Consider the following 27,573-nt stretch of genomic DNA (forward strand, 5'->3'; position numbering starts at 1 on the left):
TTTTTGCATCAACTTTATTCATATGCAACCCTGCTGTTACTGCCAGTTCCCCTCCCTCCAGTGTTACCCCTGGCTTGGGGCTACTGAGTTTCCCCTCTCCTTCTGGGGTGAAGTAGTGGTGTGTTCCTTGAACAGGTAGTGGGTAAGATCAGGTCCAAAACTGAACATTACAGTTTCTTAAAAATTATTTACACTTAAATAAGCACCCATGGGAAACTTGTAAAGGATATTCAGGGTGGGGCAGAATGAGGGGTTACCCTCACCCAAGGTATAGGTTGCAACAAATAAGAACTCGGGCTGGTTTATTTTGGGGTCTTGGGAAAGGTAGAAGATGATGTGGATTCTGAGATTTAATTGGGGGAGGGCATGTCCTCTCCAAATTTGTTCTTGTGAGCCACAGTCTTCACATGGAGGACATCCTGAGGAGGAGGCAACAAGAAGGCAGGTAAGAGAAGTGAGGATGGCTTTACCTTGGCCTGCTCCAGCCCTCAGCCACTCTATCTCCTAGACTAACCCACACCGCCCTTAAACCCTCACAGGGCAACCATGAGGAGGGGGGGTCTGTGTTTTTCCTTTACTCGATCACAGAAAGGACGTGGGCATGGCTAGGGGGTGAGTGTGCATGGGTTAAAGGGTTTGCCCCAACTCACCTGGTGGTGGACATAGGCCTCACAATGGTAACACCAGGAAGAGAGGTCTACACAGCTGAGGACTAATGGGTGTTGAGAAGCTTCATAATGGCTGACCATGTGACCATTTATATAACGACTGCAGTAGACCTGAGATGGGGGAGTGAGTATGGGGAAGTGGGGTTGGCACCACCCTTAGATTTGTTGCTGGGTTGGCCACCACTCCATTGCCTTTCTGTTCCATACCTTATAGCAACTAAGACACACCCAGTTCTCCTCCATAGTTCCACAGGCATCACAAGGTTGGTTTACGTTCAGTCCTGCTGCAGGTATGGGGCACACTGCCCCCAAATGGGGGCACCAAGGCATTGGTGTTACAGCATAAAATAAGTCCTAGGATGGAAAAGTGAAACTAAATTGAAGACTTTATCTCTCTACTATATATTGTATGACCCTGTCTAGTGAAATGAGGAAGCAAGATGAAGAAAACATAACCCCAGCTTCTCCCTGAGCTCACCTCATCATTGTCAGGAGCAACAGTAATAGTAGCAACAGCAGCAGCAGCTTCCCCAGATCCAAATGCCAGCTGAGAGTTATTAATAGGCTCACCTCCAGCTGCTTCTCCCAGTAGGCCTTCATCTTCTGGGTCTTCATCTTCCAGGGCTCTCTGGACAGAGAAGGAAAAGATGGAACTGAGAAGTCTAATTTTTTTTTTTTTTGTCAGTCGTGAGGCCTGAACTCAGGGCCTGGGCGCTATCCCTCAGCTCTTCAGCTCAAGGCTAGTGCTCTACCACTTGAGCCACAGCGCCACTTCTGGCTTTTTCTGCTTAGGTGGTGCTGAGGAATAGAACCCAAGGCTTCATACATGCAAGGCAAGCACTCTACCATCGAGCCACCTTCCCAGCCCCATCCCCAAGCTTCTTCTGCTCAAGGCTAGCACTCTACCACTTGAGCCTTTTCTGATTATGTGGTACTGAGGAGTTGAACCCAGGGCTTTGTGAGTGCTGGGCAAGCATTCTGCCACTAAGCCACATTCCCAGCCCTCCAATTGTTTTTTCTTTTTGGTGGCAACTGGAGTTTAAAGTCAGGGCCCCATGCTTGCTAGGCAGGTACTCTTACCACTTGAGCCACACCCTTGGCCCTTTTTAACTTTTATAATTTTTCAGATAGGTTCTCACCTTTTGTTTTGTTTTGGTGCTGGTTCTGGGCTTGAACTCAGGGCCTAGGCACTGTCCCTAAGCTGTTTTGCTCAAGGCTGGTGCTCTACCACTTGAGCCACATCTCTACTTCCAACTTCTTGCTGATTAATTGGAGATGAGCCTCACTGACTTTCCTGAGCCTGGCTTCAAATGGTGATCCTCAGTTCTCAGCCTCTTGTGCAGCTAGGATTATAAGCATGAGCCACCCATGCCTGGTTAGGGTCTTATATTTGTACCAGGGTCAGCCTAGACTGTGATCCCCCTACTTACACATCCCAGTTTACATGTGCCAGGTAGTTTACACCACCAGGTTGTTGATGTAGGATCTTGCTAACTTTTTGCCTACACTGACCTTGAACCATGATCCTCCAGATCCTTCTACCTCCAGAGTAGCTGAAATTCAGATGCATGCCACCATGCCCAGCAAGAACAATTCTTAACTCTCCTTCCCTTGCCCCAGGTGTGGTGGCCTTACCTGAGCTTCATTGCCTGGTTCTAAAATTCTGGGATTCCCAATCTGCTGAATGGGGGATAGCTGGAATGTGGTTCCCTGCTGAAGTGAGATCTGCTTATCTCTGTCTGAGTCTAGAGGAGTTTGGATCAGCTTGGCTCCTCCCAGAGCATCCTCTGAGTTGGTCTGGTCTAGTATGACTTCCCCTGTAGCCTCTGAGGTGGCTTCTCCTACAGTTTCTTTGGAGGTGACCTCGTCCACCTTGGCTCCTCCCACGGTCTCTTTGCAGGTGACCTTGTCCACCTTGGCTCCTCCCACGGTCTCCTTGCAGGTGACCTCGTCCACCTTGGCTCCTCCCATGGTCTCCTTGCAGGTGACCTTGTCCACCTTGGCTCCTCCCACGGTCTCCTTGCAGGTGACCTGATCCACCATGTCTCCTCCCATAGTCTCCTTGGAGGTGGCCTGGTCCACCTTGGCACCTCCCATTGTTTCCTCAGAGGTGGCCTGATCCACCATGTCTCCCCCCACAATCTCCTTGGAGGGGGCCTGGTCCACCTTGGCTCCTCCCACAATCTCAGAGGTGGCCTGGTCCACCATGTCTCCTCCCACAGTCTCCTCTGAGGTGGATTGGTCCACCATGTCTCCTCCCACAGTCTCCTCTGAGGTGGATTGGTCCACCATGTCTCCTCCCACAGTCTCCTTGGAAGTGGCCTCATCCACCGTGTCTCCTCCCACAGTGTCCTCAGAGGTGGCTTGGTCTACCTTGGTTCCTTCAGTCTTCTCACAGATGACCTTGTCCACCACGGCTCCTTCTCCATCAGTCTCCTCAAAGGTGATCGGGTCCATCATGGCTTCTCCAACAGTCTCATTGGAGGTCGCTTGGTTCATCTTGGTTCCTCCAACACTATTCTCGAAGATGGCCTGGACCACCATGGCTCCTCCCACAGTGTTCTCAGAAGTGTCCCAGGTTAGTTTTGATTTCCAACTATCTCTCTGAGCCTTGTTTTGAGTACATGTGGTCACTTTGGCTGTCTTCACTTTGGTGTGAGCTGCAGTAGGTGCTTTTGCAGATGATGCTGAGGTAACTTTCCTCATGCTTGCTTTTACACCCTTCCCTTCTGGCATGGTTACCCCCTTAGCCAACCTAAGATGGGTTGGATGGGATGCCTTCCTGGCGATGGGTTTGGAAGTGCAGGGTGAATCCTTGTCTTCTACCTCTGGAACCATGGAGGAAAATCCTTGAGTGCTGTCCCCTTTTCTGCCTCTAATGACTGCCCCCCTCCCAATTCTTTTCATTGTCCCCACTTTCCCATGTCTACTCACTCAGGACCCTCAGGCTGCGCCAGTATTTGCGATGGGCTTGGATGGTCTCCGTAATTGAGGCAAGGGCCCCTGGTTGTGGTGGCCGAAGCATCGATAACAGGGGTGGCGGATCTCCAAGGAGGGAATGGGTACAGGCAGCCATTGACTCTGAGATGGATGTCAGGTTGTAGCCACCCTTTGGGGAGGAAAAGATAACAGTGGGAGGGTCTTTGGGGAATTGGGGAGGATCCTACAGTCCTAAATCCCCTTCTTTCCCATGTCAGGGCCCTCAAAGCCCAGAATGGAGGGTGATAGGAGGAACGAAACCCACATTTGTAAAATGGGCACCACTTGTTCTGTGAGGTGGTTGTTGTGGGAAAGGTAAACTGGGTTGTCAAAGTGCAAAGTAGCAATAACTGTACTGATAGCCGGGCGCCTGTAATCCTAGCTACTCAGGAAGCTGAGATCTGAGGATCGTGGTTCAAAGCCAGCCTGGGTAGGAAAGTTCATGAGACTCTTATCTCCAATAAACTGCTAGAAAAACCGGAAGTGGTGCTGTGGCTCAAGCGGTAGAGCACTCGCCTTGAGCTGAAGAGCACAAGGACAGCATCCAAGCCCAGAGTTCAAGCCCCACAACCGACCAAAAAAACCCAAAAAACATTAGCTGGGTACCAGCAGCTCATGGCTGTAATCCTAGCTACTCAGGAGGCTGAGATCTGAGGATCATGATTTGAAGCCAGCTCTGAGACTCTTTTTTTTTTTTTTGGGTCCGGTCGTGGGGCCTGAACTCTGGGCCTGGGCGCTGTCCCTCAGCTCTTCAGCTCAAGGCTAGCGCTCTACCACTTGAGCCACAGCGCCACTTCCGGCTTTTTTTCTTTTTGCTTATGTGGTGCTGAGGAATCGAACCCAGGGCCTCATGCATGCAAGGCAAGCGCTCTACCACTGAGCCACCTTCCCAGCCCCAGCTCTGAGACTCTTATCTCCAATTAGTCACAGAAAAAGCTAGAAGTAGCACTGGGGCTCAAGTGGTAGAGTGCTAGTCTTGAGCAAAAGGAGCCTCAGGGATAGTGCCCAGGGCCACAGTTCAAGTTTCAGGACCAGCAAAAGAAATCTGAGGATTATGGTTTGAAGCTAGCCTAGGCAAGAAACACTTATCACCAATTAATCACCTAAAAACCTTGAGCTGTGGCTCAAGTGGTAGAGCACTAGCCTTGAGCAAAAGCAGCTTAGGGCCCAAGCCCCAGGACCAGTACCCCCCTACCTGCAAAAGTCATTAGTAATTAGCTAACATCAAGTGTTTGTTTTCTGCCAGATTCTATTTGAAATATTTAGTAGTTAATCCTCACAACCACAGGTGCTTAATCTGTATAAGAATCTGCCTTTGGGCTGGGAAGGTAGCTCAGTGGTAGAGTGCTTGCTTGCATGCCTGAGGCCCTGGGTTCTATTCCTCAACACTACATAAGCAAAAAGAAAAAAGCCGGAAGTGGTGCTGTGGCTGAAGCGCTAGCCTTGAGCTGAAGAGCTGAGGGACAGTGCCCAGGCCCAGAGTTCAGGCCCCACGACCGGACCCCCCCCTCCCCCCAAAAAAAGAAATTGCCTTCAAGCTGGGTGCCAGTGACTCTTGCCTGTAATCCTAGCTACTCTGGAGGCTGAGGATCAGGATTCAAAGCCAGCTCTGGCAGGAAAGTCCGAGAGACTCATCTCCAATAAACCACTCAGAAAACCAGAAGTGGTGCTGTGACTCAAGTGGTAGAGCACTAGCCTTGAGCTGAAGAGCTGAGGGACAGCACCCCGACCCAGACTTCAAGCCCCACGACTAACAAAAAACAAAAAAAAACAAAAAAAAAATGCCTTCGCACCATCCAGAAAACTGTTTTAACGCTATCCTGGAATCCCTGGCCTCACACCTAGATCTGTCCAGACCTGCACAAAATGTGTAGTGTGAACCTATACAGGAGTCTTAGACCTGACCTTGTACATGAACAACTGGTATTTCTCTCTATATGATTCCTCATGACTTGAACTTTATCATCTATAGGAACCTGTTTCTCTTCTTTATACATATAAAGAAACTAAGGCTCAGAATGCTTAGATAACTCATATTGAAGAATTAGTGCTAGATGTGCTATCTGACAAAATAGTCTACATTGTTTTTTGTGTGTTTTTTTTTTTTTTTGTTCTTGTACTGCGGCTTGAATTCAAGGCTTTAGACTCTCACTTGGCTTTTTTTGTTAATGGCTGGTACTCTATCACTAGAGCCATGCCTCTACTTCCCATTTTCTTCTGAGTAGAGATAAGAGTATTCTCGATTTGTCTGCCTGGGCTGGCTTTGAACTACAATCCTCAGATCTCAGCCTCCTGAGTAGCTAGGATTACAGGCATGAGCCACCAGCACCTGGCTATTAGTCTGCAATTTTAATCACCACCCTGGCCTGGCACAAGCATTCCTGGGTACACTGTAAGTCAGACTTTTTGCCAGCCAGTTAATTTCTCTGTCACTTACTTTTCTCATCTGTAAAATAGTGATAATAGGGGCTGGGAAGGTGGCTCAGTGGTAGAGTGCTTGCCTTGCATGCATGAGGCCCTGGGCTCGATTCCTCAGCACCACATAAGCAAAAAAGAAAAAAAGCTGGAAGTGGCACTGTGGCTCAAGTGGTAGAGTGCTAGCCTTAAGCTGAAGAGCTGAGGGACAGTGCCCAGGCCCAGAGTTCAGGCCCCACAACCGGACCCCCCCCCAAAAAAAAATAGTGATAATAACAGCATTGACTTTTGTTGAGGGTTAAATGAAGGTATGGACAATGCTTAATGGTAAGGAGACATAGTATTTTACATCCCTTATCATATAGCCACTCTGCCATGGGTAGCCAGACTCATCTTCTAGATGAGGACACCTAGGCACAGGGGTGAAGGGACCTGCAAATTTACTTTGTTCAGGAATTTGGTTTGCTAGGAATAATTCAGGCAGTGGTAAAAAGCAGACTCCAGGTCAGAGCTAGGCTGCCTGGGGTCCAATCCCAATCTTCCATTATTAAATATATGACACTGTTCCACTCTGTGCCTTGGTTCCTTTGATTTTTTTTTTTTTTTTGGTTTGTTTTTTTTTGGTCCGGTCGTGGGGCCTGAACTCTGGGCCTGGGCGCTGTCCCTCAGCTCTTCAGCTCAAGGCTAGTGCTCTACCACTTGAGTCACAGCACCACTTCTGGCTTTTTTTCTTTTTGCTTATGTGGTGCTGAGGAATGGAACCCAGGGCCTCAGGCATGCAAGGCAAGCGCTCTACCACTGAGCTACTTCCCAGCCCCTGATTTTTTTTTGTTGTTGTTGATCATGGGACTTGAACTGAAGACCTAGGCACTGTCCTTGAGCTCTTTTGCTCAAGGCTAGCACTCTACCACTTTGAACCACAGCTCCACTTCTGGATTAGTGATTAATTGGAAATAAGAGTATGATGGACTTTCTGGTCTGAGCTGACTTCAAACCATGATCCTCAGATTTCAGCCTCTTGATTAGCTAGGATTACAGGCATGAGCCACCAGTGCCCAGCTAGTTGCTCTTGAGATCTTGAGAGATGAAAATGAGGTAAAGCAGACCTACTTCATAGGGCTACTTTATCAAGTAAATAAAGTGCTGAGAAGAGTGATTTGTGCATAGTCAGGGCCCAATTAAAGCTGTTATTGTCATTATCAATGCACACTATATGCCCATGACCCCAGATGGATTCATACTCAAAAGGGATTTAAGGAACCTTCCCCGAGAGTGACACAGCCAACTCTTCCAACTGCCCTCCTACCATGGGAAGGGGGCCCGAGAGTTACCTCTAGGATAAGGATAGTGTGGCCATTGGCAAGGCCCATCAGCTGGTGAGTGAGATGGGCATAACATTCCGGTGACACCTGGCAGCCACCCAGTGGGTCACCCTGTGCAGCATCAAAACCAGCAGATACAAGCACCAGTTCTGGGTTAAACTGAGGCAAAGAGAAAAAAGAAACATGGGTATGAAGAGGAAGAGGAGGAGGAGGAGGAGGAGCAGGAGCAGGAGGGCTTAATAGACAGTAGGTGATGGGAGTGAGTGTAAGTGAAGGCATGGAGGGCAAGTCAGAGACATGGAGACTCAGGACCTAGAGCCTGGGAGAAGCCAGACTACAGACCTGAAAATAAAGAGCAGAAGACAGGGCAATGTGAGAAACAGAGATTTGGACAAACTGCCAGAGACAGAGACATGTTAGGCAGACTTAGGGGATGTGAAAACAATACAAGTGGACATGATGGGGACATGAGGTAAGAGTCAGGAGACAAATATAAGTCACAGGCACAAGAGACATGGAAACTCAGGATATTAAGATGGTGACATGAGAATTGGACAGGTAGAGACATGTTTTCTCTCACATGGGATGCACATGAATATGAAAGTGCTATGCAGATGGTCACAGACAGTTCCACATGGAACTGCACATCCACATTAGTCATGCACCACACACTTGCTTTCTCAGAGGGCAATAATCTATAGCTAAACCCTGCATAGTCACAAACATGCATGCCAGTACCACACTAACAATACCCACAGGAGGTAGTCATCTTCACACACTTGCACATACACTACACATAAGGTCATCCTGGCCATTTGTGTATAGCCAAAGACTAAAAATAGTACATGGCCAGCCAAGGTCTGGGAGCTCACATCTGTAAATCCTAGCTACTCAAGAGGCTGAGATGTGAAGGATTACAGTTTGAAACCAGCCTAGGCAGAGAGGTTAAGAGTCTATCTCCAGGGCTGGGAAGGTGGCTCAGTGGTAGAGCACTTGCCTTGCATGCCTGAGGTCTTGGGTTCGATTCCTCAGCACCACATAAGCAAAAAGAAAAAAGCCGGAAGTGGCACTGTGGCTCAAGTGGTAGAGCGCTAGCCTTGAGCTGAAGAGCTGAGGGACAGCGCCCAGGCCCAGAGCTCAGGCCCCACGACCGGAACCAAAAAAAAAAAGAGTACATCTCCACTTGTCCACTTGAGGCATGGCTCAAGTGGTAGAGCACTAGCTGAGCAATCAAACCTGGTCAAGCAAAAGGCCCTGAGTTCAAACCCTAGTAACCAGGGAAAAAATTTAAAAACTTAAAATAGGGCTGGGAATGTGGCTTAGTGGCAGAGTGCTTGCCTAGCATGCATGAACCCTTAGGTTCGATTTCTCAGTACCACATACACAGAAAAAGGCAGAAGAGGTACTGTGGCTTAAGTGGTAGAGTGCTAGTCTTGAACACAGAGAGGCTCAGGAAGAGAGTCCAAGGCCCTGGTACTGGCAAAACAAAACAAAAAACAATAAAAGAAACTAAAAATCGAGGCATGTGCTCACATCCAGGCTCACACATCCATTCACTGAGTCAGTCATGTACACACCATCAGCTAACCCCTCCCCAACTCACCCCCCCACCCCGCATCACACGTATTATATAGGGAATAGGAGATGACAAACAGCAGCCTGTGTGGTATCACATGCATGTACCCAACCCCCACCTCCCTTGCACACTCAGTTCCACACAGATGGCATCATGGCCATTCTCATACCCAGACAAGCAGTCACACAGGACACAGATCCAATCAGGTCACACGGGCTACTACCAGACATCAAGAAGGCCCTTATACCCAGAGAAACCACAGAAGCCTATCACATACAGCAGCAAGAGAGTTGCTTATTTGCAAAATGTCACACAAAGAGCAATGACATGCTGCCATGTGTGCAGACAGATATACAAGTTCGAGATCATCAAAGCCACCCCTGCCTCAAGAGTCATTACTATCTCCACCCACAGGCTGTCTCACAGGATCAGACACCTGGCAGTCAGACACATGCTGCAAAGGCAGGCATATGTTGCTACCTTTATAGATGTGTCATGTAATAACCTAAGCCTTACCTCATATGCAATTGGAAGCACAAGTCGATGCCATGCAGCCAGGTAGTCAGCATCACCCATACGGGGCCCATTCCAGGCCACATTGACAGTGAAGCCCATGCCCTCAGCCAGACCTACGTGTTTGCTGGACCCCTCATCCCCCATGGGGAAGAAAGTGCCACGATCATAGCGGTGCAGGGACATATAAAGCACACTGTGGGCAACAGGATGGGAAGAAAAAGGGGCCATAGCTGGTTAGGGGCATGGTCAGCCCCTTCCCTCACCATACCCTTTGTCCTTAGCTTCTATCCCTTACCTGGGGTCATTCTCAAAGATGTGCTGAGTTCCATTCCCATGATGGATGTCCCAATCCACAATTAGGATCCTGGAGAGGGAATAGCATCTGAGTAAGCTGAGATAGTTGTCCCTTGGAAGAGGGCTAGAGCTAGCTGCATGGGGTCTGCAAAGGCATTCGTTGCTGGGTAGGAGGACCTTTGGTCTCTTGGGAAAGGGTTGGATGTTAGTATGAGGATAAATCCTGGCCTCTGGGCTTTTCTGGGGAATGACTAGGTAAATGGAGGGCCTGGATGGCCAAGTCTCACATGCTGGATCCTAGGGGGTAGTCAGGAATGCTAAGACAGAACCCCTGAACTGGGGCTTGAATTCAAGGCCTTGTGCTCTTGCTTGGCTGTTTACATTCTACAGTTGGAGCTACATCTTTACTTTTGGCTTTTTTTTCTGGTTAGCTTGAGATATGAGTCTCATGGATTTTTCTGCCTGGACGGCTTCAAACCTCAATCCTCAGATCTCAGCCTCCTGAGTGGCTAAGATTATAGGCACGAGCCACTGCTGCCCGTGCAGGATCCTGGTGGCAAAATCTAGAGGTCTTGCATGGGAAGTGCAGAAAGGATTCTTTTTGGTTTTTGTCTGGGGAGAAGCTTCAGTGATCCTTGACTTGTTTCTGGGAAAGTTCTGGGGGTGGTACTATGGGCCAGGGGTGGGGAGGTCCAGATTGTTGCAAGGAGTGTGTTGTGGTGATGGGGGTGGGGGGGTGTCTCCAGGGAAGTCTTACCTTAAGGCAGTCCCCCTAATGGCTTGGGCATGGCGAGCAGCCACAGCCACAGAATTAAAAAAACAGAAGCCACAAGCAGCATCGTGCTCTGCATGGTGTCCAGGGGGGCGCACCAGAGCAATGCCGTTTAAAACCTTAGGGGAGAAATGAAGAGTAAGACCGGATCCCTGGCCATCATATTTGTGGCTCCCTCTTTCTTCTCTGTCCCTTCCACCAGTCCACCACCTGCTTGGTGGGGTTAATCCCAATTCCCAGTGAGCAGAGACAGTCCCACTACCTCTCTCCAGCCTTGTTCAGCTCTTTCAAGGAGAGAGTGTAAGTGGTAGATGGCTCTCTTCCCATTCCCCCAGGATCTCCTCTCTCTAGCCCAATGCCATCTCATGAGGACCCACCTCTCCTGATAGTACAGCTTCCACCAGGCGGCAGACAGCACCTGTAGCTAGCTGAGCACAGGTGAATGTGCTGGGGCAGATGTAGATGGAGTCAAAGTTGGCACCCTCGCGGTGCAGTTCCCGGGTTTTCATTGTCTCTGTAGCCCGGAGACGCTCCACATACTGGGCACTGGAGGTAATATAGAGACAGTTGGGTGGATCTGTCCATTTCCCACCCCATGCTGAGTCAAGAATAGGTGAGCAGCAGTTTCACCCACAATGGAAGGGGAGCCCCAAGCTCTACCCCCCCCAGAGAACCACCACAGTCTTGTGGCTACCTATTTTCAGTATAGACTGACCTGTGGCAGGTAAGGAGCTCGGCATCAGTGGCAGGCCGCACAGGCAGGTGGAGACAGCGTGCTGCAAGCCCTAGTTCCTCCAAGTGGCACATGATCCGCAAAATACGCTGGGGTGTCTCAGGGTGGTGGCTAGCAGTGGAGATAAAATCAGAGAGAAGGGTTTAGTGGCTTATGAGAAGTGTCCCTCACCAACTTCATTCCAGCCTTCTAAATGCATACTTGTCCCACAGGTTGCAGTGACTCATCATTCTTTGGTCATAGACCAATCCTGTACGATGCTGTAGCGTGGGCCATGTCAGGACTGGCAGTGAAGTGGCCCCCAAGGGTCCTTCCCCTTCCTCTTGTCTCTCGTCCCAGTTGTCTCCAGCCTCATTGTCCTCCTCCGTACTATCAACTGCAAGGAGAAGTCACCTTCACCCTACTTCCCCAATTTGGGGACATACTGTGACAAATGTAACTCAAACACACAAAAAGCCTGAAATCTGGGTCTGGTGGAGAGACTACGACCCTCCTTAACCAAGATGGCCTAGGCACCAGTGATTCACACCCGTAATCTTAGCTATTCAAGAGGCTGAGATCTGAGGATCATGGTTCAAAGCTAGTCCATACAGGAAAGTCTGTGAAACTTTAAGTTCCAGTTAGTCACCAAACAGCCAGAAGTACAGCTCTGGATAAATGGTAGAGCACTAGCTTTTGAGTGAAAAAGCTAAGGGGCCAGCCATTGGTGGATGAGATGGTACAAAGCCAGCCACAGGCAGACAAGTGTGTAAGATGGTTATCTTCAATTAACGACCAAAAAACAGGGAGTAGCCAAGCACTGGTGGCTTATACCTGTAAACCTAGCTCCTCAGGAGGCTGAGATCTGAGGATCGTGGTTCAAAGCCAGCCAGGCAGGAAAATCTGTGAGACTTTTCTCTCAAATTAATCACCAGAAACAGGAAGTGGTGCTATGGCTCAAGTGGTAGAGTGCTTACCTTGAACTGAAGAGCTCAGGGAAAGTGCCTAGGCCCAGAGTTAAAGCCTCAAGATGGGCAAAAAACAAAAACAAAAATAAAAAAAATGGAAAGTAGTGCTATGGCTCAAGTGGTAGAGTGCCAGTCTTGAGTGAAAAAGCTAAAGGATAGCTCCTAGGACCTGAGCCCTACTACTGGCACACACACATACAAAAGCTAAAGAACACCCAGGCTCTGAGTTCAAGCCCCAGTACTAGCACACAAAACAGGAGGTCTCAGAGAGTGCTGTCCCTCCCTACAGGGTATATTACATGCACGATCTTATCCCCCCCACCTCCTACCTGTATTCACAAGGACTTCCCAGAATGGTTCCAGGGCTTCCAGAGTACAGGAGACCGAAGCCTGAGCACTGGGGGCAGAAGAGGGAGAAACTGGATGAAATGGCTCCCAGGTGGGCAAGAAAGGTCTCCCGCTTTTTTTTTCTTGTCTTGGGGCTTAAATTCAGGGCCTGGGCACAATCCCTGAACTTCCTTTTGCTCAAGGCTAGCACTCTACCACTTTGAGCCACAGTGCTACTTCCGGCCTTTTCTGTTTATGTGGTACTGAGAAATCGAACCCAGGGCTTCATGCGTGCTAGGCAAGCACTCTACCACTAAGCCACATTCCTAGCCCAAGGGTCTCCCTTTTCCCCACCTCCACTCAAGCTCACCTTTGACATGGTGCACCAGGGGATTCTAGCATAGGGCAAGGGTCTCCCAGAAGGGTATGGAGAGATGCACTGACACCCCTAGCCAGAGACTGGAGGTTGTATCCACCCTGAAAGGGAGTGGGGATCAGACATGTCCATGTTACCACATTACCACGGAATACTGATAATAATTACTGTATTAGGTAAACACACACACACACACACACACACACACACACACACACACACACACACACACACACACACACACACACACACACACACACACACACACACACACACACACACACACACACACACACACACACACACACACACACACACACACACACACAGCGCTTGAATTTTGGGCCTGGGTGATTTCCTTCAGCATTTCAGCTCAAGGCTAGCTCTCTACCACTTGAGCCACAGCACCACTTTCTGTTTTCTGATGGTTTATTCCAGATAAGAGTCTCAAGGACTTTCCTGTCCAGGCTGGCTTTGAACTGTGATCCTCAGATCTCATCCTCCTGAGTAGCTAGGATTACAGGTGTGAGCCTCCGGCACTCGGCTGCACACTATATATTAAACAAGAAGAAACTTATGGAGACTTGATTTAATTCCTTGGGCAAGGACATCATTATCATTTTTCCCATTGTATGTAAGGAGAACAGAACTATGAAGTGATTGTACAAGGTTATCTAGCTAGTAAGGGGAAATGCTGAGCCAGGAACTATATATTTGAATTTTTTTTCTTTTCTTTTTTGTCAGTCCTGGGGCTTGAACTTAGGGCCTGGGTGCTGACCTTGAGTTCTTTTGCTCAAGGTAAGCACTCTACCACTTTGAGCCACAGTGCCACTTCCAGTTTTCTGGTGGCTAGCTGGAGATAAGAATCTCATAGACTTTCTTGCCAGGGCTGACTTTGAGCCATGATCCTCAGACCTCAGCCTCCTGAGTAGCTAGGATTACAGGCATGAGCTACCAGCACCTAGCAAAAAATTTTTTCCTTCCCTGTTCTTTTTTTTTTTGTGGCAGTCCTGGGGCTTGTACTCAGGGCCTAGGGGCTCTCCTTGAGCTTCTCTTGCTCAAGGCTAGCACTTTACCACTTGAGCCACAGTATCATTTCTGGCATTTTCTGTTTATATGGCACTGAGGAATCGAACCAGGGCTTCATGAATGCTAGGCCAGCAATCTACCACTAAGCCACATTTGCAGCCTTTCCCTGTTTTTTGATTTATGATTTTTTTGGGTGCTGGTCCTGGGGCTTGAACTCAGGGCTTAGGCACAGTCTCTGAGCTCTTTTCTAGCACTCTATCACTTTTTTTTTTGGTCAGTCATGGGGCCTGAACTCCGGGCCTGGGCGCTGTCCCTCAGCTCTTCAGCTCAAGGCTAGTGCTCTACCACTTGAGCCACAGCTCCACTTCTGGCTTTTTCTGCTTATGTGGTGCTGAGGAATGGAACCCAGGGCCTCATGCATGCAAGGCAAGCACTCTACCACTGAGCCACCTTCCCAGCCCCGCTACTTCTGGTTTTTGAATGGCTATTTGGAGATAAGAGTCTCCTGGGGACTTTTTTTTGCCAGGGGTGGCTTTGAACTGCAATCCTCCTTTACAGGCCTAAGCCACCAGGGCCTGGCTGAGTTTTTTTTTAAATTTGCAGTGCTGAAGATGGAGCCAAGAAGCTGGGCGCTGGTGGCTCACGCCTGTAATCCTAGCTACTCAGGAGGCTGAGATCTGAAGATCAAAGCCAGCCTGGGCAGGAAGGGCCCTGAGACTTTTATCTCCAAAAAACCACTTAGAAAACCAGAACTGGCACTGTCGTTCAAGTGTTAGAGCGCTTGCTTTGAGCTGAAGAGCTGAGGGACAGCGCCCAGGCCCATAGTTCAAGCCCCACGACTGACAAAAAAAAAAAAAAAAAAGATGGAGCCAAGAGCCTCAAAAGTATGTTGGGGAAGTGCTCTGCCACTGAAGCCATACCCAGTCCAAAAGTTCTCTTCATTTTTTTTTTCTTTTTTTTTTTTGCTGGTTGTGGAGCCTGAACTCAGGGCCTGGCACTGTCCCTCAGCTCTTCAGCTCAAGGCTAATACTCTACCATTTAAGCCACAGGGCCACTTCTGGCTTTTTCTGCTTATATGGTGCTGAGGAATCGAACCCAGGGCCTCTTGCATGCAAGGCAAGCGTTCTACCACTGAGCTACCTTCCCAGCCCTCTTCATTTTTTTGTGTGTGCTGGTACTGAGGCTTTAATTAAGGAAGGGCTAAGTTGCTCTCCCAGCGATTTAGCACAAGACCAGTGTCCTACCACTTCAGCCATACTTCCGTTTCTAGAAAAGCTTTTTTCTTAAAATGTTTAAGGTGCCCAGGGTAAGATGAAGTTGAGTCACTTACTTCCAGAGACAGAATTAGCTTGCCTCCTGCCATACCCATGAGCAGATGGGTTAACTGGGCAAACCCTGCAGGGGTGGCAGCCATCTCGCCCTGAAAAGACACGAAGAGTAAGCCTGGTTAAATACACCCCCTTTTGTACACTTGCTATCCCAGAGATACTGCCTTACCTTGGGGTCCCCTTGGAGGGCATCAAATCCAGCAGCTACCAGGACCAGTTGAGGCTGAAACTATAGGGTGATGGGTAGAAAGAGTATATGAGGCTACCTACCCTCAGGGACCACCCCCCTCAATGTTGCCCCTTATCCCAACCTTCCCCAAATCCCCAGAACCTCAGAAGCAACAGGCAACAGGATGTGAAGAAAAGCAGCAATGTAGTCCGCATCCCGCATCCCCACCTGCAGACATAGGGGATAGTCAGCTAGCTGCCATAACGTGTTGAATAGAATTGGGCCTCACTTTAAGAGTGATCAGACACTGACCTGATTCCAAGGTATATTGATGTTGTATCCTTGCCCTTGGCCACAACCTATGGCAGACCAGTTAGAGGCCTGGAGGTGGGGCCAGAACCGACCCTGCTCATAGCGGTGGATGGAGAAGTATAAAACACTGGGGACAGATAAAAGACAGAATGAAGGATTGTGCCCTAAAGGCTCTGGGTTAAATGCCGAGGATAAGAAATAATAAAAGTAATCTGGGAGCCAGGGGCTCAGGCCTATAATCTTAACTACTCAGGAGGCTGATATCTGAGGATTTGGTACCTTCCTCTGAGGTCAAGGTAGGAAGAGCAGGATAAAATCAATAACACAAGGCCCATAGGGCCTTGGCGAAGACAAAGCTGAAAAGAATCCCAGGACAGGAGAGTTTAGAGATTCTCCTGAAGGAAATGAGGGGACCTAGAGGCCAAGAGTGAGGAGAGGAACCTGGTTCTGTGTATGGAATGGAGGAGCTGTCTAGGATTGTCATCAGGCCAGTCTCTTCTCCCCAGTACCTTTTAAGATATCCCTACTACTTCTATTTTATAGGTGAGAAAAGTCAATTGTCACAGCATTGAGAGGGACTGACATGAAAAACAGATATAAAAAGACATGATATATATAGATTTCAACTAAAAAATGATGTACAGGTTCAGACAGAGAAAATGAGATGAACAGGCATGATGTGGAGTTGCTGGGGTGGGGCTTCATTCTAAGGAAACAAAATGAATAAACTATCATCTATCTGCCCACCCTGTCTTCTGCTCAGTCCCTCCAACCTGATTCAGAAACTAAGGCTGAATTTCTCCTCTTTCGTGTGTGATTGCAGAAATAGTCTAAGGCAACGTGTGTGTGTGTGTGTGTGTGTGTGTGTGTGTGTGTGTGTGTGTGTGTGTGTGTGCGCGCGTGTGTGTGTGTGTGTGCGTGTGTGTGTACTGAGGCTTGAACTCAGGGCCCATGTCCCTTAGGGGTTTTTTTGGTGTTTTTTTTTTGTTTGTTTTTGTGGGTCGTGGGGCCTGAACTCAGGCCTGGGCGCAGTCCCTCAGATCTTCAGCTCAAGGCTAGTGCTCTACCACTTCAACCACAGTGCCACTTCCAGCTTTTGTTTTTCTCTTATGTGGTGTTGAGGAATCGAACCCAGGGCCTCATGCATGCAAGGCAAGCACTCTACCACTGAGCCACCTTACTAGGCCTGGTGTTTTTTTTGGGGGGGTCCGGTCGTGGGGCCTGAGCTCTGGGCCTGGGCGCTGTCCCTCAGCTCTTCAGCTCAAGGCTAGTGCTCTACCACTTGAGCCACAGCGCCACTTCCAGCTTTTTTCTTTTTGCTTATGTAGTGCTGAGGAATCGAACCCAGGGCCTCATGCATGCAAGGCAAGCGCTTTACCACTGAGCCACCTTCCTAGCCCCTGGTGTTTGTTTTTTAGTGCCAGTCCTGGTGCTTAAACTTAGAGCCTGAGTGCTGTCCCTTGAGCTTTTTTTTTTCCTTCAAGGCTATAGCTCAAGTATAGAATGCTAGCCTTAAGTGAAAAGGCTCACTGAAAGTACCCAGGCCATGAGTTAAAGCCCCACAAATGACCAAAAAATAGCTAAGGCAAAAAAGGGCTAGGCACCTATAATCCTAGCTACTCAGGAGGCTGAGATCTGAGGATCACAGTTCAAAGCCAGCTTGGGCAGGAAAGTCCATGAAACTCTTATCTCCAATAAATCACCAGAAAACGGGAAGTGGCACTGTAGCTTAAGTGGTAGAGTGCTAGCCTTGAGCTGAAGAGCTGAAGGACAGTGCCCAGGCCCAGAGTTCAAGCCCCACGGCCAAAACCAAACCAAACCAAAACAAAAAAACACCAGAAAACCGGAAGTGGCGCTGTGGCTCAAGTGGTAGGACCCTAGCCTTGAGCTGAAGAGGGACAGTGCCCAGGCCCAGAGTTCAAGCCCCACAACCGACAAAAAAAAGGGGGCTAGGAAAATGGCTCTAGTGATAGAGCACCACCCTATCAAGTGTAAGGCCCTAAGTTCAAATTCCCCTATGAAGAAAGAGAGATCTATCAGAGACACAGTAATGAAAAAGACACAGACACACAGATAAACACACCAAAAAACAAAGAAATGAAAAAGAAAAAAACTGCCAGCAACAGCATATGAAGAAAAATAATAAAATGATGTCTAGAGAACAAAGGGCCATGGGAGCTCAAGACTACTGAAGGAAAAAGTAGACTCTGTATAGTCAGTTGGATAGACAACTAGAAAAAAACTACGATTTAGTAATTAATGTTCCTTACTGACAGCAAGGCTCTGGTGGCTCACACCTGTTATCCTTGCTACTCAGGAGGCTGAGATCTGAGGGCTACAGTTCGACGCCAGCCCAGGGAGAAAAGAAGTTATGAGACTCTTATCTCCAATTAACCACCAAAAAGCTGGAAGTTGTGACTCAAATCATAGCACTAGCTTTGAGTAAAAAAGCTCAGGGATAACACCCTGCCTCAGCATGAAATTATGAAGCAGCAGACACACAGGGGGCAGCACACATGCTGTTACCAGGTAGGCCCAATGAATTTGAATGTATTTCCTTCTAGCCCCTCTGGCTGGGTCTAGAAGGGTGGGAATTGTGGATGATTGGGACAAGGTATACCTGGGATCCTGGTCAAACATGAACTGTGTTCCTTGGCCATGATGAACGTCCCAGTCCACAATAAGGACCCTGTGGGAGGAAAGGGAGGAAGATGCTGTACCAGGGGGCCATGGGGTAGCTGACCCCATGCCACCCCCATCGTATCCACTGTTAGGCACTGACCTCTTAATGTGGTGCTTCCTTTGAGCATAACGAGCAGCTACAGCTACATGGTTGAACATGCAATACCCACCCATCAGATCACGCTGAGCATGGTGTCCTGGAGGTCTGCACAGGATAGGAAAGGCCCAAGGTTTGAAAGCTTTCCTCTATAGAGAGATAGGCTCTCCCAGGCTCCCAATCCTAGACCAACAATTCCTTCAGTGTTAACACGATAAATCTTCTAGCAACTGATTAACTGGGGTCCTTAAGTCCTTACAACCTCCAATCTACTGTTCTCTCTCCAGAGAAGACATAAAATATTCACTAAAGTTATCCATGCCCTGGCTGAGCATGGTAGTGATTCCTCTAATCCCAGAATTCAGGAGGCTGAGATAGAAGGACCGAGAGTTCTAGGCTAGCCTGTGCTACAAAGTGAAATATATTTAAAAAGAAAAAAGAAAAAAAGGTTATCCATGCATACATTCTCATATCCAGTCATTTGCTTCAGGGACGTAGCCCATAGCCTATATAACATAAAGGTAAAACAACATGTTTACAAAATGTCCCACCATAACAAATGATTGGGGTGAATCAGAAAGCCCATCAGTTGGTGAGTGGTTAGCATAAAAAGTGCACTTGTACAATGACATCTACTGAGGCCTAATTTAAATACTGTTAGAGCAAGCTTTCTAAGACATGTAAGTGAAAAATACATCTTCTAGAAAGGAGTGTTTACATGCTTACTATCACTGGTGATTTTAAAAGGTTAGAAGGGAGGCTCAAGGGTGGCTTAGTGATAGAGCGCTTGCCTAGGATGTACAAGATCCTGGGTCATCCCCAGCACTGCAAGAAAAAAACTGAGGGAGGACAAAGGTTGTATCTTCTGCATTTTGTCACTTCTAGAAAGCCAGTCACGGGCTGGGAAGGTGGCTCAGTGGTAGAGCGCTTGCCTTGCATGCCTGAGGCCCTGGGTTCGATTCCTCAGCACCACATAAGCAAAAAGAAAAAAGCCGGAAGTGGTGCTGTGGCTCAAGTGGTAGAGCGCTAGCCTTGAGCTGAGGAGCTGAGGGACAGTACCCAGGCCCAGAGTTCAGGCCCCACGACCGGACCTCCCCCACACACAAAAAAAATAGAAAGGCAGTCACGATGGGAGGAGTGGGGTGTGCTTATGACTTTACAGGCCAACTAAGCAGAAAATACTGACTAGATTTTAAGATGTCACTCTTTGTTATATGTACCTGGATTTCAAGATGTTCCATATATATACATATATATGTATACACACACATCTATATACAGAGAGAGAGAGAGAGAGAGAGAGAGAGAGAGAGAGAGAGAGAGAGAGAGAGAGAATGCACATCTTAGAATCAATTAAATGTGATGGCTATTCTTTGAATAAGACTATCTGTAGGAGCGCGGTGATAGAGGCTCATGCCTATAATCCTAGCTACTCAAGAGGCTGAGATCTGAGGAATGCAGTTTGAAGTCAGCCTGAGCAGGAATGTCCATGAGATTTTTTTTTTTTTTTTGGTCTGGTCGTGGGGCCTGAACTCTGGGCCTGGGCACTGTCCCTCAGCTCTTCAGCTCAAGGCTAGCACTCTACCACTTGAGCCACAGCACCACTTCCGGGTTTTTTCTTTTTGCTTATGTGGTGCTGAGGAATCGAACCCAGGGCCTCATGAATGCAAGGCAAGTGCTCTACCACTGAGCCATCTTCCCAGCCCTCCATGAGACTCTTATCTCCCATTAGTACCAAAAAAGCTGGAAATGAAAGAAGCTACCCTGAGTTCAGGCATCAGGACTGGCAAGGAAAAAAGAAAAGAAAAAAAGAGAAAGAGAAAGACAGACAGAAAAAAAGAAAGTCAGAAAGACAGGAAGGAAGGAAGGGAGGAAGGGAGGGAGGGAGGAAGGAAGGAAGGAAGGAAGGAAGGAAGGAAGGAAGGCAGGCAGGCAAAGAAAAAAGACTGTCACATAATGACTACCTCTCAAAAGAGGAAGCAAATGTCTGGGCAACAAGGGAGGGAGACTTTATTTATTAATAGGCTCATGTCTTTTGATTCTGAAACTACATGTAGATAGTACCCAAGTCAATATATTTTAGGAGAAAGGCTTTTTTTCTAATTTAGAAAGTCAAATACCTGATGATAGCCATGCCATTCCGGATTTCAGCTCCCAGGACCGCATCTACTAGTCTAAGGACAGAGCCTGAGGCCAGACAGGCACAAATAAAAGAGTTCTGGAAAAGTGGGAAGCGAAAGAAGATGTGAAAGATCTGTTTTATCTGCTCTGTTTCTTCCCCAGGGCATAGGGATGGAGGGACCCCAGGATTGCTGCCACTCCCAAACCCCATGGTTCTTATCCATACCGGATGTAGATAAACTGAATCATAGGTGCTTGCCAGTATGCGAAGTTCTCCCTCATTCATGTACTGGGTTGTCTCCATGAGGTCAATGTACTCTGGGCTGGGAACACAGATGGGTCATGAGATTCAGGGTCCTATACCCTCCCTAACTAAGCTTACCACACACCAATCAAATCAGGCTTTCCCCAGATTCAACCTGGAAAAACAGCTCTGGGTTCATGCATACTAGACAAGCACTCTACCACTACGCCATATTCCCAGCCTCTCTCCCCCTCCGCCTCCCCCAACTCTCTCGCTCAACGCCCATTCCCACATCTATTCAGTTATTTGGAGATGTTTGGTTTGTGTTTTTTTGTTTTGTTTTTGTTTTTTTTGGCTGGTCGTGGGGCTTGAACTCTGGGCTTTGGAGCTGTCCTTGCGTTCTTCAGCTCAAGGCAAGCGCTATACTGCTTGAGCCACAGCGGCACTTCTGGTTTATTGGAGATAAGAGTCTCATGGATTTTCCTGCCTGGGCTGGCTTTGAACCTCGATCTCAGATCTCAGCCCCTGAGTAGCTAGGATTACACTGGCGCCCGGCTTTGGTTTGTGTGTTTTTTTTAATTGTTACTTACTTTATTGTTATTATAAAGGTAATGTACAGAGGGATTAAAATTTCCTTTAGTAGTGTCTTCCCTTCCCTTACTCTCTCCCACTTCCCTCCTCTGGTCTCCATCCATGAGTTGTATAGTCCACTTTCATCAGTGTCAAGCTCTTCTCTTTACTAGACTCTTCTTTTTCCTCTCAAAGCTCAACTTAGTTGGGTGTCAGTGGCTGATGCCTATAATCCTAGCTATTCACAAGGCTGAGATGTGAGGATCACAGTTCAAAGCCAGACCATGCAGGAAAGTTTATAGGAATTTTATCTCCAATTAATAATTAAAAAAAAAAAAAGCTAGAAGTGCTGGGCGCCACTGGCTTGCGCCTGTAATCCTAGCTACTCAAGAGAGGCTGAGATCTGAGGATTGTGGTTCAAAGCCAGCCCAGGGAGGAAAGTGGGTGATACTCTTATTTTCAGTTAACTACCAGAAAACCGGAAGTGGCACTGTGAGACAAGTGGTAGAGTGCTTGCCTTGAGCTGAAGAGTGCACGGACAGCGCCCAGACCAAGTTCAAGCCCCATGACTGGGGGGAAAAAAAAGAGCTCAGGGACTGAGCCCAGGTCCTGAGTTCAAACCCTACAACTGACAAAAAAAGCTAGAGTGTAGCTTTGGCTTAAGTGGTAGAAAGCTAGCCTTGAGCAAAAGAGCAGCCAGGCACTGGTGGCTTAGACTTGTAATCCTAACTACTCAGGAGGCTGAGATCTGAGGACCACAGTTTGAAGCCAGCCTGGGCAGGAAAGTCTGTGAGACTCTCATCTCCAATAAATTACTCAGAAAAAGCCAGACGTAGCATTGTAGCTCAAGTGGTAGAGTGACAGCCTTGAGAAAAAGAATCTCAGGAACAATACCCAGGCCCTCAGGAACAATGCACAGACCCTGAGTTCAAGTTTCAGGATCAGCACTAAATAACTAACAAAATAAATAGCTCAGCTTTATCACTCTCCACTATCAAGCTAGCTTTTCCTGAGCCATACAGCACCAAACCTCCTACTGAGTTCCCGCAGTTCCCTGGGGGCACCCTTCCATCACTGTGCACACATTTGGTACCTGTTTATACAACCAGATTATAATAAAAGCATATCATCATGGGCTAACATTCTAAGCACATGTTATATATCGAGCCCTCCTGAGGAACTTCAGTTTCCTAAAAATGGCAGTCTCAGAGAGGCTCAGCTACTTGCCCAAGTCCATGAAATTCCTGACCAAATCATTCAGCCTGTTCTTATTGGTCCAGAACAACCTCTTCCCCGCCCTACCGGGTTCCTAAGCCTTCACCTGTGAACCAACATGAGCTCTTCCTTTTCTGCGACCCGGGCCTGAGGAGACATGAGAAATAAAGAGTTAAAGTAGGCTGCACCTAAAGTAGGTCCTGCCAGATCCCTGCTTTCAATCTAGTGTTGGCTATGGAACTCACCGGAAAGCATATACAACGATCCACAAGGCCTTCCTGGATAAGCTGCTCCTTAATGGCATGGAGTCTTTCAGGGTTTTCAGGGTAGCTGGGGAGATGGGAGACAACATTAGAAACACAGACACCATTAGTTTTCTTATTTTTCAGCTGGTACTTGAACTCAGGCTTCACATTATTACATGGCTTTTTCACTCATCAAAACCCTTTGATGAGTTGGTGACTCACACCTGTAATCCTAGTTACTCAGGAGGCTGAGCTCTGAGGATCATGGTTCAAAGCTAGCCCAGGCAGGAAAGGCCCTGAGACTCTTATCTCCAATAAACTACCAAAATGCTGGAAATGTAGCTATGGCTCAAGTGGTAGAACATTAGCCTTGAGTACCAATAGCTCAGGGACAGCACCCAGGCCCTGAGTTCAAGCCCTAGGACTGGCATACAAACAAACAAATCCCTTTGATAGCTACCATCCACTTCCCTTTGGAAGCTGACATCTTCCCTATATATAACCCAGAAGGCACTAAACAATGTGCACACCAACTTTCTGATCCCTCATTCTCTTTGCTTCATCTGCACTGGTCTCCCTTGTCCTCAATTGAAACACATACACTTCAGCTAGCTCCAAAGATTTCATTCTAGCCATTTTCCTGCCTAGAATCCTTCTCCCAGATGACACTATAGCTCACTCCCTTATCTCCTTCAGACCCAAGCTCAAATTCCAGCTAGGCTTTCCCCCACTTGTATTACAAATGGAAACACCCTTCCAACTTTTTTTTTTTGCTGATACTGGGGCTTGAACTCTGGGCCTGGGTACTGTCCCTGAGCAGCTCAGTTCAAGGCTGGCCTTCTACCACTTGAGCCATAGTGCCACTTCCAGCTCTTTCTCTGATTAATTGGAGATAAGAGTCTTACAGACTTTCCTGCCTCAGCTGGCTTCAAATAGTGATCCTTAGATCTCAGCCTCCTGAGTACCTAGGATCACAGGCCTGAACCACCGTCTGGTTTTCATCCAACTTTCCATTACCCTCTCACATACCTTAGTCCTTTCCCACAGCACTGCTATCTCTAATACACTATATCATTTACTTGTTTGCTTACTTCTGTCTTCTCCTTTCCCTGAAGGCATGGGTTTGCTTTTTGTTTTGAAAGTCTTATAAAAGATTTATTATAACAGGGTTAAAGTGTGGACAAACAGAAAAAGTAAAACATTTTGTGTTCCCTATGAAGGAAATAGGACTCCATTTATCTCAGAAGTGGAGGTGGAGCTCAAGTGGTGTAACAGCAGCCTTGAGAGAAAAAGCTACGGAGAGTTCCCTGACCCTGAGTTTAAGTCCTAGTATGAAAATAACAAAAACAAAAATGACTACAGGGCTGGGAATGTGGCTTAGTGGTAGAATGCTTGCCTCTAGCATGCATGAAGCCCTGGGTTCGACTCCTTATTACCATATACACAAAAAAGTTAGAAGTGGCACTGTGGCTCGAGTGGTAGAGTGCCCAGGTCAGGCCTTGAGTTCAAGCCCCAGGACTGACAAAAAAAGAGAAAAAAAAAAAAAAAACAGCTCCAGGTAGGGCACCAGTGGCTCATATCTGGAATCCTAGCTACTCAGGAGGCTGAGATCTGAGGATGACAGTTCGAAGCCAGTCCAGGCAGGGAAGTCCATGAGACTCCTATCTCCAATTAACCACCAAAAAGCTGGAAGTGGAGTTGAGGCTTAAGTGGTAGCCTTGAGGGAAAAAAAAGCTCACAAACACTACCATAGGTCCTGAGTTCAAGCTCCACGACCAGCACACACACAAAAAGACTCCCTCATTATTCTCAAGGCTTAAAAAAAAAAGTACTGGGGTTTGAATTCAGTGTTTCACAAGTGCTAGATTTGCTAGGCGGGCATACTACTACTTAAACCAAGCCTCTAGCTCTCTATTTTGTTTACTCTCATACACTCCTCATATGTACTCCACAAATGAGATTTTTGTGCTTATGAGTTGGCCTAAGATCAGGTTAAGGGAGGTAGCTATTAAATGAGTAAATGCATGAATATAATGATTAACAAACAATGGCAAAGGCTAGGAAAACAGCTCAGATCAGGCGAACTGACTGTGAGAGTCTGGCTCTGAGAGAAGCACTGAGTTGTAAAAAGGATCAGTCATGATTTGAAGCAAGAAGTGTTTGGCAAAGCTAGAAGAACAGCACTATAGGTAAAACAAAGTGAAGCGCATGGGGATGGTGGCAGCTGATGAAGTCACTAGGGTGATATAGAGCCAGATCCCATGGAATCTTAGCGGTCAGGATGTAGAACTGAGATTTGACCTTGAGAGAAATGGTCTACCCTTTCTGTTAGAAAGCATTCTTGCTGGAGGACTGTCTAAGTCTGTAATTTTGTAGTTTGGAGGATCCAGCCTCACCTGTCATCCCAGAGGCAATGAAAATCATTTAGCTGTTCATCAAACACCAAGCCAGTACCAATCATTACCTTCACTTCAGGGTTAAGATCCTGCAGAGGGGGGAAAAAAGATATATCCATTCAGGGGCTGAATTAGAGGAAACATTTCACACTACTCATAGAAACAGGGTTTTGTTAGTTACAGAATGCCACATCGCGCCAGGCCCCTCTCACCAGCCCTTGCAGCCCCATGACTAGGTCTTCTTCAACTGGTTGGCTAAGCTTCTTCATCTTTCCTTTCTTCTTTATCTCCGATAGATTGGGAGTACAGCGGGGCACAGCACCCTTCTTAACAGTTCTCTTCTGCCAATCAGGGAGAAGGATCAGAGTGCAAGACTTGGTTAGCTTGCTTTCCCTCCCCATCAGGGTAATAATAAACATCTCGGGCCTCACCGTGATGGCGTTCACATCGTGAGAAGGCGATTGGGGATTCTGCCTACCCTTCCGCTGCCTGGAGGCTGTGGAATCCTGGCAAGTGGAAGTCATAGCTGGGGAGATTCGGGCCCTGACGCGACTCTGGCGGGATAGTGGTTTTGAGGGGGTTAGGGGGTCCGAAGGGGCCCCAGGAACCCAATCCGCAGTGCCTCTAAATCCCGCCCCTTCAGGGCCTCTCGAGCCACTGAGGTGCCCATCCCACCTGGTCCCGCCTGTTCCACTAGACCACGCCCCCTTTACATGATTTTTTTTTTCCCCCTCCTTCTTTCACGCCTCGCCTTTTCCTGGGAGCAATTAACCTCAGACTCAATCCGGACATTTTAGGACCTGCTCTTTCCAGCAACTCACCGTCCCTTTCACTCGATCAAGCCTCACTCATTTCTTACACCCCTTCCTGTATCCTTTCACAAACCTGCCCTTTCCGGCCTATCGCCCCGTTACAAACACCCACGCTTTCACTCAGCCAGACCCATCCGCGCTCACACACTAACGACTCACTTAGCCCCACCCCTTTATCCCGCCGGATCAGTACTTTCCACTCTTTCAAATTCTGCTCCTAGCCTTTCAACAAGCCCATATTCACGGGGGCCTGCCCCCTTCCTTCCATAAGACCCCACCCCACGGCTTAAATCAGTCCTCTAAAGTCTCGCCAATTCTCTCCAGCCAGTCCCAAACCGCCGTCTTCCAGGCTCCTCCCATCTTCCCCGCCAAGCAGTCGATAGCAACCAATCCTTTCGCTTTACTCACAGCGCGCAATCCCCTTCGCCGTGCCTGATTCGTGACGCCAACCTCCCTGCGACTCAGGGAGCCCCGGGTGACACATATCTTTCTTTCCATTGGGTCCAGTAGCTGTTACAGCCCGCCCCGGTCCAGCCCACAAAAGGAAGCGCGCCGAATGGCTGCGCCCCTCTCGCAGGCCACACCTCTCGCGAACTCACGAGAGGGGGGGGGATAAAAAAAAAAAAACAACGGACAATGCTCCCTACAGTGACGTGACATACTGTGATTGCGCCATCATCTTGAGACCTAGTTTCGGCCATATTTGCCCCTCCCTCTAGTCGCCGCCGCTCCAGGCTTTGGTTGCCAGGAGCGGCCGGTATTCCTCCATCATTTTCTGGTAACATCAGGAACCCTCTGGGTCGCGCTATCTTTCGATGCGGTGATCTGAAAGCAAGCAAGGAAGTTAGGAAGGGACACCTTTCCTTCCGGGAGTTTTCCCGCGCGGCGCGTGATTATGACTTAGCGTGAGCGGGCTGGTCTCTTGGCTGAGAGCCAAAATAGCCATGGTGTTACTGATAAATGCTAAGTTACTATTTACTAGGAAGGGCACCTAAAACGCACGCAGGCAACACTAACTATTGACATTGTTGTGACATGGAAAGGAGTGTCAAGGATTTTGTGTCAGGCATTGTAGAAAGCCACGGTTCTGAGATAGTTCCCGTTATTCAAGTTTCATTGCAGATAAGGCAACTGAGCTGCCGTGAGACCGTGGGCAAGTTACTGAGGTCTGTGCTCCGTTTTCTCATCTGGAAAATTATGATACTAGTGGGCGGGGCCAGAATGAGCACCAGAGAGGAGTTTCTCATTGGTGACAGATCTCTACCTTCCTCCACGGGGAACTTGTTTTCAAGCTGTAGTAAGAAGTGTGCGCACACCAATGGGGTAACTAGGGGATTGTCTTTATGCCCTCACCCTCCCAGGACTCAATACTCGGGTGGAGTGTCTAAATATCCGCCACAAAGGAGGCCGGTTTGTCCTCCTAATCTC

General features: G+C 48.1%; 1 protein-coding gene across 7 annotated transcripts; it reads right to left on the reverse strand.

Moving 5' to 3' along the window:
• On the reverse strand, window positions 1–26,647 carry Hdac6 (histone deacetylase 6). Of its 7 annotated transcripts, none has more exons than XM_070040502.1 (29): window positions 26,554–26,644; window positions 25,765–25,887; window positions 25,546–25,674; window positions 25,334–25,422; window positions 22,938–23,022; window positions 22,799–22,839; window positions 20,890–20,986; window positions 20,663–20,760; window positions 18,546–18,650; window positions 18,384–18,452; window positions 15,764–15,890; window positions 15,614–15,679; window positions 15,452–15,511; window positions 15,285–15,374; window positions 12,920–13,026; window positions 12,552–12,619; window positions 11,477–11,651; window positions 11,258–11,386; window positions 10,920–11,088; window positions 10,528–10,661; window positions 9,772–9,840; window positions 9,477–9,669; window positions 7,394–7,543; window positions 3,603–3,777; window positions 2,304–3,496; window positions 1,147–1,296; window positions 876–1,022; window positions 651–779; window positions 1–419 (listed from the first exon to the last, which is right to left on the reverse strand). In XM_070040502.1, exons 1-29 carry the CDS (start codon window positions 26,641–26,643, stop codon window positions 351–353), a joined length of 4,326 nt encoding a protein of 1,441 aa, XP_069896603.1. In that variant the 5' UTR covers window position 26,644; the 3' UTR covers window positions 1–350. The 7 variants fall into 7 exon arrangements, with proteins under 7 accessions (XP_069896603.1, XP_069896610.1, XP_069896607.1 ...); XM_070040509.1 differs by having other exon boundaries at window positions 3,042–3,496; window positions 26,554–26,642; XM_070040506.1 differs by lacking the exon at window positions 26,554–26,644 and adding an exon at window positions 26,339–26,506.
• Between the last annotated feature and the right edge of the window lie 926 nt (window positions 26,648–27,573).

This window comes from Dipodomys merriami, unplaced genomic scaffold (assembly GCF_024711535.1).
Source record: "Dipodomys merriami isolate MVZ:Mamm:240054 unplaced genomic scaffold, mDipMer1.0.p SCAF_3, whole genome shotgun sequence".
NCBI classification, from domain to species: Eukaryota; Metazoa; Chordata; class Mammalia; order Rodentia; family Heteromyidae; genus Dipodomys; species Dipodomys merriami.

Bases quoted from the DNA above. Each gene is read 5' to 3' on its own strand.
- Hdac6 (XM_070040502.1), bottom strand. From the start codon at position 26,643: ATGGAAAGAAAGATATGTGTCACCCGGGGCTCCCTGAGTCGCAGGGAG. The intron at 20,761-20,889 runs GTATGGATAAGA...CCACTTTTCCAG, and splicing joins ATTCAGTTTATCTACATCCG to AACTCTTTTATTTGTGCCTG. The intron at 7,544-9,476 runs GTAAGGCTTAGG...TCTTTGCCTCAG, and splicing joins TGCTTCCAATTGCATATGAG to TTTAACCCAGAACTGGTGCT.